At 37.9% G+C, this 13,441-nt stretch overlaps 1 protein-coding gene and 1 pseudogene across 1 annotated transcript; both read left to right on the top strand.

Moving 5' to 3' along the window:
* Positions 1-8,156: 8,156 nt before the first annotated feature.
* Positions 8,157-8,612, top strand: LOC131013968 (cytochrome c oxidase subunit 6b-2-like; annotated as a pseudogene).
* Positions 8,613-8,749: 137 nt separating this feature from the next.
* On the top strand, positions 8,750-11,012 carry LOC131013967 (uncharacterized). Its single transcript, XM_057941905.1, has 4 exons — positions 8,750-8,969; positions 9,376-9,960; positions 10,103-10,328; positions 10,421-11,012. The coding sequence occupies exons 2-4, from the start codon at positions 9,436-9,438 to the stop codon at positions 10,816-10,818; spliced, it is 1,149 nt and encodes a 382-aa protein (XP_057797888.1). The 5' UTR covers positions 8,750-8,969; positions 9,376-9,435; the 3' UTR covers positions 10,819-11,012.
* Positions 11,013-13,441: the final 2,429 nt, after the last annotated feature.

Here is a 13,441-nt window from a genome sequence, read left to right as displayed (position 1 = left end):
ATTGGCAAATGTATGTTATTGCTCAGAAAACTAAGCCAAATTTCAACACACTGAGCATCGAGAAGTTGTTCTCTGACCTTAAAGCCAACGAATTTGACATTCAACGAAACAATGACAACAAGAAGGCTGGAACCTCAGATGAGAATGCTCCCTCCGCTTCCAAAGGAGCAGCACTGAAGGCTGCATCTAAAGATTCCAAGAAGCAGTTGAAGGAGTCGACTGATGTCAAAGCTGAAGACTTCTTCAATCAAATTACATGAGAATGGGCCACTCTACATTCATATGTACTGATATCGATCTTTATTTTTCGCTGGAATATAACAACTCCAGCAGGGGTTGCCACCACTGATCGACTCCAATGAGAAGTATCGCTACTCATCAACGATTTTGCTAAGCTCCAAGAGCAGCAGGGCTTGGTTGCCGCCGTGCGCCACATGACCGTAGTGTCAAGGCTCGATTGAACAAGGCAGTCGGCTCTGCCCCTCCCTAAGCTAAGTTTGCTGCCTGCTAAGTGTTCGATGCTTCCATTCTCTGATGTGGGATCCTGATATGTTTACCTAGTTTGCTATCGGCACAAATTTACTGTCAATTTTCGTATAGATCGTGCATGCCTGCATCATTATAGAGCTCTGCTTCTAGGGCATTTGTTTTTAAGTTTATTGTGTGTTGGGCCTGTTGGCAACATATCAAATAAGCAGGTATCTGATGAATAAAAATATTTAGCTGAAACAAGTATTAGAAAAATGTTCTCTGGGCACGAACATGGATAAACAAAAATGTTATCTCAGTTTTTCTTTGACTCTTTATGATCTAGTGATCAGTGGTGATATATATCTTGCTTTCATGCCTTATTCATGAATAATAATAATGGTTTAAGAGTTTTGTGCATTTGTTTGCTTTTACACTTGATGAAATTGCGCATTTGTCAAACAATATATATATTAACTGCTCATGTTTATTACTTCACGACAAGAACTGATATCCGCATGTGGGGAACCTGTTTTCATTTGTTTTCATTTTATTAAGGACGATGAACTTGGAGAACAAACTAGTTTACGACACAAAGTTATGGAGCAGTGGGCGTCATTGTTGTGATACAACAAGTATGCTATGCTAATTGTTACCTGATGATTCGGAACCTATTTCTTACTCCTATGAATTCTGCTCTTACTTACTTAGAAGATTTGAGTTTGGGGCTTAAAATCATTTTTTACTTTTCTTTAAATCGATACATATATGTGTTTAAGCATGATAGTAGAACCAATATGTTGGCTGAGATGTTGACAATCGGATTGACATTGATCGTGGTTTATGAGGGTTTATCAATTTGGGGACGGATTATATTGGTTTCACCAATTTAGAGATTTTTTTGTACTTTGGATCTCATAAGCTGCTAATTTTCTCTTATTACTTCGTGATTTGGGCATTGAAACTTGATATTTGATAAATGGTTTTCCTTATTCACTTGTATGAATTATTAGCTAAATATTATGTGGAGAAATGAGTTCTTCAATCCTGCATAATTTGCCCGGAAGAGTAAAGGTCTAGGACAGCGCTGTCACTATGGTGACACATGGTATATATCTCCCTTCTTCGTGAGTTCACAGCCCTGTCTTAAGGGGCTCTCATATGTTACTAATGAATTTGTGCTTAAGAATTCTTGTAGCACGGGATGAGCAAACATGAAGAAATATTTGAGCAAAAATGGTAAACACTATAGCATGAAAAGGTAGTCCACTAATTGGTGGTGACTCAGGTACTTTGCAACGCTGAAGTTTATTTTACATGATCTTATCAAAGCATATAAGCATGATTAGAAAATGTTATACTTTAGCAAATTTGGGCCAATCATGATTTATATAATCTTTGAGGGGATTTATGGATTACAACATTGTCTTGGAAGCTGCACAACTTCTGCATATGTGCTCATATTTGAAACATGAATTGACTAGTAAACGAAGCTGCACACCTTCTGCATATATGCTAAGATTGGAAACAGGTGCACTGCAAACCAAACCGTGTGCTTGCCGGGTGCACACAACCGTACCACTGAAGAAAATCCTTCTTCAGTACCCACACTTCACTCGTGTCGGATTTCTCTTGCTTAGCACAACCCGCGCTAAGACTCTCAGAGTCAGAGAACCTTTCTGAACTCCGAATCACTCAAAACACTCAAATCTTTCTTTCGGAAAGGAGGTTTGAACGAGTGCCAACTATACTGCAAAGAACAAATTCTTTGTAGCAAGTTTGACCTTGGCTTCTGGGTAAACAGAGGTTTGCCTAAGGTCTAAGAGAATGTATGTAATCAGCAGTGACTGATTTTGGCTTTGGAATTCTTTTCTTCGATTCAAGCTTTGGGGAGGTTGAGATTTAGGCTGAGTAGCGATTTTGGCAGAGCTTCAGCTTATGTCGTTGAATCGGTGAAGGTTGAAGTGATCCTCGAGCGCTATTTGTAGGAGAACTCTTGAATAGATCCGTTGGCGTAGAACATCCTCAAGATTTCTTCCGTTGGAGAGCAATTCGAATTTGGGCTGAGGCTTCAATCTTCGAGGTTCCTTGTCTGGTGGAAACGGCTCTTTTGAGGGACAGGAGATGTGACGTCTCTGATAAAGTAACCACCAAATAGGAATGACCTCTGTAGAGATAAGATCCTGAGATCTCTGCATTTAATGCGGCTGTACTTTTGTGAGTACGTGGCTTCCTTTGAACGTTGGAAGATCAGTCCGAGGAAGAATGTTCAACTGATACTTGACTTTAGTATCAGTCTGCGGCACGCATTAAGTAATCAGTTCCAAACTGATTCTTCAACTGATACTTCAGTTGGTATCTTCAGTCTTCAGTCTTCAGTCCTTCGTCCTTCAGTCTTCAGTCTTCAGAACCGCATACTAAACTAGAAACGAACTCTAACACTTGAGTTCAAAACTGTTCTAGTCTATTACAATTAAGACCTATGAATTTTGGTATCATCAAAACAAGGATTAGGATATTCCACAAGGTTCTCAACAATTTCCCCCTTTTTGATGATGCCAAAACCATACAGCAGTTCTAGACAATAAAAAGACTGAACTCACAGCACAAGTTCTAAAACTGGGGTGAAGACAGTTCCCCCTTAACAATAGAACCTAAAAACTTGTACTTAGAGTTAAGAACAAAACAGTTCTAAAACAGAACAGGAGAAGATTGAAAAACATAATCAGAGTCTGGACAAAGAGTCATTGTCTTCAGGTTGAGATCAAAAAGAAGTTCTTTTCATTAATAAGGGACTGATAAGCCATCAGTCGGGGTACAGAGCGAGACTTACATTGGAGTAAAAAGAAAAACAAAAACAACATGGGAAACCCATGGACTCCAGCAGTCTGCTTGGCTGCGCCTTTGAACTTCTTGATCTTCATCTTCTGTCTTTGTGTCTTCATGTTCCTAAGCTTGTTCCACTCTCACTTGTTTTCCGTTGAGTTGAGGTCTTATCCTTTTGGCTAATCTTCCTCATGATCATCGGATGAATCGGATGATCATTTTGCTTGATCGTCTTCAGTCTTTTGAGAATAAGTCTCTTAAGAACTTTTTCCCCCTTTTTGGCAACATCAAAAAGGTGGGATTGACTGAAGGACGAAGCTAAGACCACTGCGTGGAAACAGAATCGCAGAATGGTCCAGAGAAAGATGCTGAGGGTAAGAGGTAGACGGAGAATACGGAGGTTTAGAAAAAAGAAGAAAGTGAAAGATGAGATGAGACGAAGAAAGGGTAAGGGGTTGATTTGCATGGCTCTCGAAACAGGGAAGAAGAGAGCAGTGGACATGCAAACCAAATGAGGTTGAGGAGATGATTTTTGGTGAAGAGAAAGAAGCATAAGATGGGAGGTATGTGGGTAATGAAAATCGAATATGCGGCTATCGTGAGGATAGACACTGTCGATGTTGCGCCATTGACAACGAGCTCATGCTCATTGCTGTTGCACCACACGAAAGCTTTACAAAAAGTGCAAAGCTTGCCCGAGGAACAGGTGAAGACCGTTGTAACACCCCGTACTTTTTCTTATGTTGTGAGATAGTGTCTTAACATTATTGAGAGTACTGAGATGTCGAGATGCGAGACTACTTTTTTTTTTATGAGCAGATAAGACAGATTGTCTTTTAAATAGAGATATGAGCGGACAAACCAATGATAGAGTTAGAGTGAAGAGATTTGAGAATTGAGTTGAGTTAGAGATGCTGATTGAATTGAGTTGAGATTATATTTTATTTTATTTTCGACTACCGTGAATAGAGTTACCGGATACCGAGTTATCAGAAATTGACTGTCCTATTAAGAATATAGGAATAATGAGTTGGAAATAGAGTCGAGAAAGAAAGAGTGAGAACCTTGATGAAAAGAGTCGGTCAGAGAGACGTCTAGTTTGTCTGTGTTTGCCGACTGCTTTGACGTGATATTATGTGAATTTACATGACTGATTGATTATGTGATTTTCGTTACTTGTGTCTTTATGAGCAAGTTATTATGATTTTTTATTTGAGGACTTTAGCACTTGGAATTTTAATTAAGTTTTCAAAGCAAGTGCAGTTTATTTTTACCGAGAAATCAAAGAATGCCGGTTTATGGAAATTTTTCCAAGCATAATATTTTTCAAATTATTTTTCCTACGATGAGGAATATTATAATTGAGTGAGTGCACTAATATTAGTGCTATAATTATTTTATTTTGATCACATGAATAATTATGCTATGGCATTTTATTAATGAGTAACATTTCCATGATTATTATTGTTATTTTTCAATTACTACCCTCTCACATGATTATTTTATTCCTTTGAGCATGTGCCTAAATATACCCATTTGCCAAGTGGATTAAATTGAGAGTGTAGAGATTAGAGAGAGAGATCAAGGCATTTAATGCCAAATATTTGCTAAGATCTTCAAATCTCTCAAAGATCATCCAAATCAATTCCAATCTTGCAAAATATTTTTCTCTCTCCCTCACCCCAATTCGACACTCTCTCTCTCTCTCCCTCATCTCTCACTTTTCCTCCATTGACAACCATTGATGAGACCTTCGAAGCTTCACAAAAACATACCAAAAACACAAATCCACCTCTAAATCTTGCCTAAACACCTTCTATCTACTTGAATCCAAGAAGATCCTTGGAGTTTGATTTCAAAGTTAGAAAGAGAAAGTTTGAGTTTTGGTGTAAGTATGGGTAAGTGATCTTTAAATCCATAGATCTAACCTGTATGATGTTATATGTGCGCATATTTGGAAGATTGAAGCAAGAAAATCACCCCTTCTTTTTTTTCCAAATTTTCGAAAATTATGGGTTTATATACCCTTCAAAAAAATTTCTTTTTCTTTCCTTGAATTGGAGTGAAAAATGAGATCTATAATATGTTTGGTGATGATTGATGTGTGTTTTGAAAGGCTATGCCTTGAGATGTGAAAATTGAATGAGTTTAGTTTACCCAAAATTGGGAATTTATGAGTTGATGTTTTAAATGATAAATTGATGATGAGAATGAGTCTATAAGATGTATATGATGATGATTGATGGAGTAAATTGAGGATATGATGTTAATTGATGACCTTGATGTGAGTTAGTTTGATAAAATTTGAGATGTGAGTATCTATGCCCTAAATTGTTAATTGATGGTTTAAATGTGTGATTAAATGGTTATAATTGATAGATCCATGATTGGATTAAAGTTTCATGTGTGTTTGTAGAATTTCAAAGAGTTTAGTTTAATAAAAATTAGGACTTTCTTGCCTATGTGAATTGGCTTAGGATATATGTAATTGAGCATGATATTAGTGTCTAATTATGTTTGGTTAGGTCAATTGTTGGCTAAATAAAATTTTGACTTAGTTTAGTTTATATGAGTTTTTGAGTTTTCATATTTTGAGAGGTCGATGATTGGTATAATGAGGTCTAATTGCTTTATGATCATTATGTGAGCGTTTGTCATGCTTTTATTAAGAGTCTACGTTGATACGTGAGTTTTTATTAGAGTTTAGTTTGCATGATATAAGAGAATATATGTGTGTATAATGAGTTATATGATGTATGAGGTCATATATGAGTATTTGAGAAATTTTGAGCATGAAAATGAGATGAGTATTGAAACGATGCGTTCGTTGAAACGTTTTCTTTGAGATTTGAGTTTAAGATGTAAGAGGAGAGTCAATTTGAGTTATGATGAGTATTATGATGTGCTTGAATGTTTTTGAGTGTTATAAGTGTTTAAGATGAGCTTAGATGAGTTTTCTTTGAAGGAATGTTGAGTTGAGCATGTTTGCTTGTGTGATTGAGTTCGGAGTCATTTTTGAGACGCACTGACCTACTGTTTTCGAGGGGTTATTGTTATCCAAACACCATGAAAAGTTTATGGTAAATATATTTGAGAATCTTGAGCACTATGGTAAAATTTTAAGTCATTTGGACTTCGTTTAATATTTTTATAAAATATAAAACCAAAACTGCTACGTTCTGCCGAAATGTTCGGTGAGTAGCCAATAGAGTCACCTTTTCCAGTATCTTTCCCTAACTATTTGGAACCCAAATTTTTATTATTAAGACATTAGTGTCTTATCTATGTACCCGCCAAATTTCAGACCTTTTTGACAACGTTTACTATTTTTCAAAAATCAAAGTTTTCGATTGCTCAAAACTGCAGAATATGGTAGACTGTAGTAAAACAGTCATATCTCCTAAATTACTTGGAGTTTTTAATCCTACTTTTTCTTAAATGGAAATAGACTCAAAGAGGTTTCTTTTGGTATAGACCACGACTCCAGTGGAGTTCTTTACCGAGTCTGGTAAGGTTTTGAAATTGAGTCAGTGCAGATTGAAGTTTATTTTTGACTTGTCTATGTGTGTTTTGATATGCTTATGTGTTTATGCTTGCTTATGTTCTTGATTGCTATGAGTTTGATCCGAGTTGAGTGTTAAGTCGAGAGAAGGACGTGTGAATTCTTAGAAGTTAAGTATACCTAGGGATTGAGTTTTCTTGGGTAAATAGACGTTGAGTGAGAAATTATAGTTTGAGACGAGATTGGTTTTAGTAAATGAGTTTCTGACTAAGGTTTGCTTTATCACATGAACCTTCGATGACGATGATGATGATATTTGAAGGCCCGAGCGAGACGAAGAAGTAAGTCGCCTGTTTTCATTTCCAAGTTGAGCGAAGGACTTCAGGTGGGCAATATTTTGAGTATATGTATATCATTCGAGCTTTCTAAAATGAATTGATGATGTTATGAGTTTAACAAATGTTTTGAGATAAATGATGTTTGAGAACTGTTTGACTTGCCAAGTTTTTGATGTTGAGCTTGTATGTCACCCTCTACTGATGAGATGAGACGAATTCGGTCACATTTGCCGGTCACAGTGCTCGAGAAGGAGGCCTACTTCTCAGTACCTTGTTCATGATGATGAGTTTTAGATGCGGTACATAAATGTCGATTACTTGTCTGCAGACACATAATTATGATGTTTATTATTAAAACTGCATGCACAGATTCATTTACGCTAACTTTATTCCTGTGTATTGCTGAGATGTGGCAAGTTTCAAACCTATAGCTCTAAGAGCACCTTTCTTGTTTTTCGGCATTTGCCCACTGAGGGGCTGTTTGAGAGGGTATATTAGACGAGATAAATTATATTTATTCCCTTAACTCTCGGTTTGATAGGCAACATAAATAATAGCAGCGGCCCGCTATTAACACAAAGCCCGACTCAAAATCACTGTGCGGCTGAGAAAATTTAACCAATGCCCCCCCAAGTTTAATAAGCTGCTATGAACAGTATCTTGACATTATATTTGATGTTTACCTTTTTATCCCTGAATTACTTCAAATCTAGAGGGGCCTGCAAATCCCGCTCCATTTCGCCATCTCCTGTGAACAAAATAGGATGCGCTGAAAAACTGAGCATCGAATTTCTGCTGCAGATCCATTGGAAGGTGGGTTTTGGAGACATATTTCGCATTTTTGAACTTCAAAAATCATATCCTGCTCATGTTTTGTGCAACTGATGGTTAGGGTTTTCAAATTTTCTTGTCCTTTTTTTTGTTTTTTTGTTTTTGGTTATAAATTGAATTGGGCATTTCATGGGTGTGGATAATTTAAAAAAAAAAACCTTTTACTTCTTCGATCCCATTGTCGCTCTGCATCAACGCCTTCTACAATGGATGAGATTGAGCTAAAAATAGCACCTGCTGATTTCGTTTCCCGACGACCAACCAAACGCGGCAATGTTTCACTCGCTACATTGAGTTCCACAGGTGTGTGGTTGCTAAGGGCGAAGAAGCTGGTGATTGTGATAAATTTGCCAAATACTATCGCTCCCTTTGCCCTGGTGAATGGGTTGACAAGTGGAATGAGCAGAGGGATAACGGGACATTCCCCGGGCCTCTATAATTCAAATACCTTGTTACCGTTTCTGGCGTTTTCTCTTTGATTTTCTATTATCCTGCATCTTCTTCTGAAGCTAGTAATCCGGCTCTTTCGGAGTGAGATAATAATTTCATTTGCATAAATTCTTAAACTTGACCGTTCGAAATAAGAAATTGATGAACGGAATTGATGATTTCTGATTGTTCAGTTGCACCTCGTTCCATTTTTCTCATTCATCTTGTTGTAGTGCGTTTCTAACATTGGATGATATCAAATTATGTTTGGTTACATTCATTAGAGATAGAGGCGGATCCACATGGAGGTTAGGGTGGGCAGAAGCCCATCCGAATTTTCAATTTTTTTTTTGAAATATATAGATATATGGGTGTGGATAATTTTAACCATTTCGATACTTCTTATTTCTTGTGTGAGGTAAAGTATGTCTGATTGTGAAAGAGTATTTCCATTTTGATGCTATTTCTTTCCATTTTATTTTTTCCTTCAAATAATTGCAGATTCGATCTGTCGTCGTTCATCGCAGGTGAATATATTGGATTGATTTGGCCATCTCCACTCTGATTGAAACGAGGTATAAGGGAATTCATGAATTGAAACTCCTATTTCTAATTTGTTGCGTGTTTAAAATCATGTTTGCTGTTTTCTGCCTTTTTTTACTTCATAGCCGCTGATTGCGTATATATATATATATATATATATATATATATATATATGTCTGTCTACATAAGAATTTGGGGCCTGTTGTTTAGCTGGAGTCTGAGATGTTTGTTTTCTAGATTCTTGTCTTCATGTATCTGAAGTTAGTTTTGATTATGGTATTTACAAGTTATTTGTGAATCAAACCGTGCTTAGTAAAATTATGAACAGCTTACTTGGTTGTAATTTTGAATTGTTGTCATTGTGCTTAGTAGGGCATAGCATACTTGATTAATGAGTCCAAAGGAAATTGTGTTGACACTCATGCTTTTAACTCGTAGGACAATACTTGTTACGTATTTGCGGGAACATATTTTGCGTATTGTTGGTTGAGAATCAGAATGCCGATTGACGATGATACCACTGTGTGCATATATCTTCTGATGGAAGAGCTTTTGCTGCAAAACATAATTCTAATACTGGTTACATATCACATTATGGCTAGATTGAGATCACGTAAACGAAAGAGAACTAATAATGTTGCATCTTTTGGAATGATTGAACGTATTCCCGATCAAGTTATGCATATGAGTAGACTCATAGGTGTTAGCGATATTGATTGCCTAGCAAACCTAAGAATGGACCGCAATACATTCGGTAGGCTTTGCATTGTACTGCGTGATCTAGGTGGGTTAACCGATGGGAGGTACATAAAGGTTGAAGAACAGGTCGCAATTTTTTTGTCCATATTAGCACACCATAAAAAAAACAGAGTTGTTAGGTTTGATTTCTGGCGTTCCGGCCAAACAGTTTCAAAATTTGTGCATATCGTTCTGAAGGCAATTTTAAAATTGCACACGGCTCTACTTGTCAAACCTGTGTCCGTTCCAGACGAATGCATGAACAATAGGTGGCGATGGTTCAAGGTAATCTAATTCTGAAATGTACATTTCAATTCCACAGCTTATGTCTCATATGTTCTGCCACAATGGCTAGAGTTTAAAATTTAATTGAGGTATTCTGTATGTGATTGACGTGATGAAATGACAATATTGAAATTGAATATAGGGTTGTTTAGGTGCTCTCGATGGCACGTATATAAATGTAATGGTAAGCAATGCTGACAAGCCGAGGTACCGAACCAGAAAAGGTCAGATTTCTACAAACACACTCGCCGTTTGTGACCGAAATATGAAATTCGTATACGTGTTGCTTGGTTGGGAAGGATCGGCGGTGGACTCGCGAATTTTGCGTGATGCACTCACACGTGTGAATGGCTTGAGGGTGCCCAAAGGTAAATAAAGTTCCATTGTGTTATCAATTATAGAGATTTTGCAAACCTTGTCCATTTTTGGTAACTGCCAGTTCTGAATGGCTTGAGTGCAGGCAATTACTACCTTGTCGACAATGGGTACGCAAACAGTGAAGGGTTTTTGGCTCCATATAAAGGGACTCGTTATCATTTGAAGGAATGGGGGCCCAATGCAGCTAGACCACAGAATCAAATGGAGCTGTTCAATCTACGCCATTCCAAGGCACGAAACGTGATCGAACGTGCCTTCGGGGTATTGAAAATGCGCTGGGGTATTTTGAGGAGCAACTCTTTCTACCCGGTGAAGACTCAAAACCGTCTAATCATGGCGTGCTTCATTTTGAACAATTACATTCGAACTGAGATGCCGAACGATCCTATCGAGCAAGAATTTGACATAGTAAACATGGAGGCCGAAGATGATGGCGAAGGGGACCGTGAGTTCATAGATGCAGTAGAGTCTTCACCCTAATGGAATGCATTGAGAGATGCACTAGCAGGGGAAATGTGGCAAACCTATTTACACAACAATTGAGCAGACAATATATGTGTAGAATTTGGGGTATTTTCTGTATTTTGTACTTCATAGATACTTAGGTAATTGTGTCTGTCCTTTGGTTAACAAGTTGCTGCATCATTTAGAACAGGGGAGCATTTCTGGTAATTTATGGCTTCTATAGTATTTATGCTAGAGATCGAATATGATCTATGCTAGCTGCAAAGTATTTCCTATATATGTTTGTTAATCCATGAAGCTTGCTGCTATGCGATTGAATGCTCTTCAATGTTAACCAATTGATTGGTTATGGAGATTATATATATATATATATATATTTGTTGTTGTGCTGCTATGGAAATTGAATATGATTTATGCTTGCTGCAAATCAACTTTGTACTTTATATATGTTTGCTGCTATGTTGCTATGGATACTGAAATTGAGAAGCTGATATGTCGACATCGTTGTCAAGATTGAGAAGTTGACGTTCTAATACAACTGCTCCTTCTTATTTCAAGCCATGGAAGGACGACATGTGCCTTCTTGTTTGTGTGGACGCGGAAGAATGGTGTTGATGTGTGCCGGTCCCAATGCGCATTTCCCGGGAAGATGGTATTACAAGTGCCCGGTGTTAGCAAATCATCGAAGAAGCTTTATATGGTACGACGAGTACCATCAATTGTGGGCTGAAAATACTTCGAGTACCTCCATCTATTCCGCACAGCACTATGGGATACAAAATTCTGAGAATGCTTCAACCTCTGCTGCCGTCGATTCTCCACCTCCACCCTCCAACAATGCCGAACGAATTGGGCATGAAATTGACGTTCAAGTTCCACTTATGTTTTTATTGCTTATCACAGTTGCAATTGGTGTTGGCATTGGTAGATTATTCTAGCGTTTGCTATGCATCAAAGACTAGGGGTATATTTTCTAACATATTTTGTATAAATATGGAGGCTAGTTCTATTTGATTGACAATTTTCCTTACGACCGTGCCATAGCTATAGAAACTACTGTTGCCCGACTATGATCTATGTATTGTGTATTCCTTATAACAGTTTGATTGGCAATTAGCATCATACCGTGCAATAGCTATAGAGGCTACTTCTAATGCTCTCAAATTGTGTCTTTGTATTTTATATTTCTCATAACATGAGAATCTAATGCAGCAAAGACATATTATTATATTGATTTATGTAAGTGGATTGTTAGGTGGCTGCAATTTAAGCCAAGAGAAATGATTTCAGCAACAGAGACATAAATGTGCAGATTTGGGATTCTTACTTTTGCAAAATTTGGCTGCGTAATGGATATAACCTTGAAAGCAATGGCATATTTGTGTCAACTCATCTTGATCCACCATCAACCCTCAACTACCGTAATTAATAACAAATTCACTGTCAACCATTGTATTGGTAAACACCAATTTGGGTATATATATATATGTGTTCTCATGCAAGTCTAAGCATCACCATCTACAAGCAATAATAAAAAAAAATCAGCCGTATAATGGAGCCTAACACACCTTTAGATCAGGATTGGTACTTGTATAATTACAAGTGGAACATTGGAAAGGATACCTACTTGATCAACAGGCTGGTGGAGCGCGAACACGTGTGCAAACCCTTTCCGTCACCTGCCGACTCACCACATGCTCTAATATGTGCGATGGAGGCTCTTAACAAGGAAATGCAAGCTGATCTTATATACAGCGAGGTGCTCGATCGCGTGGAATTCCTACGGATGCGCTACGAATGCTTCAAGAACCTCGCGTCCCGCATTGAGACTACGTGGGACGTTCAAAATAATCGAGTGACCGCCGACGACAAAGTGTGGAAGGTCATCTTTGGGGTAAAGTTTTTTTTTTGAAGGAAATGAATTGCATTTATAAAAAAAAATTGGTTACGTTTGTCTATTACATATATATGATCTAACTTTTTTCTTTGTTTCCTTTTCTCTATTCAAAAGAAGGATCCATTCGCAAGAGCCTACTATTCGCAAGGAGACCCACTATGGCACAAGTTATGCCGACTTTTCGGATACAACTCAATCAAGGAAGAACCTTCCCCTACTGTAATCGTGATATCCGACTCACCTCGTCCTATGCGTGCTCCTTCTACTACCACTATCATCTCAATCTCCGATGACGAAGTTACATCTCCTGTGATATCCGCCGCATCTCGTCCTACAGCCCGGAAATTAGTTTTCAACGACGATGCAGAGTCGAGGATTGGTCCATCGGCATCACCTACTGCTCAAGTCTATCATGTTTGGCCACCGATCGAACGCCGCCTTGCTTTCCCTCCGGCAAACGCATTTCCTAAGACACCCACGTTTGGTGAGGGTAAAGCAAATGACGCTGAGCATAGCTCTTGTGCTTCATCAAGCCCGTTCAAATAGGAGGTCTCCTGTGATAGTGCATGAATGTGTCGTCATGTTGTCATCTTTATATTTTGTCATATGCCCGTTATTATTATATCACCCGTCGTACTCGTACTTTCCTCTGCGTATTTTGTAGGAAGCTTATGGTTGCTTTGCTATTCCTTTTTCTAGAAACAAAATCCATGTTCTAATTTGAAGTAATATGCAGCTGTA

This window comes from Salvia miltiorrhiza, chromosome 3 (genome assembly GCF_028751815.1).
Source record: "Salvia miltiorrhiza cultivar Shanhuang (shh) chromosome 3, IMPLAD_Smil_shh, whole genome shotgun sequence".
Taxonomy (NCBI): Eukaryota; Viridiplantae; Streptophyta; class Magnoliopsida; order Lamiales; family Lamiaceae; genus Salvia; species Salvia miltiorrhiza.
The sequence above is the reverse complement of the archived record's forward strand: the minus strand, read 5'-3'. Positions and strand labels throughout refer to the sequence as shown.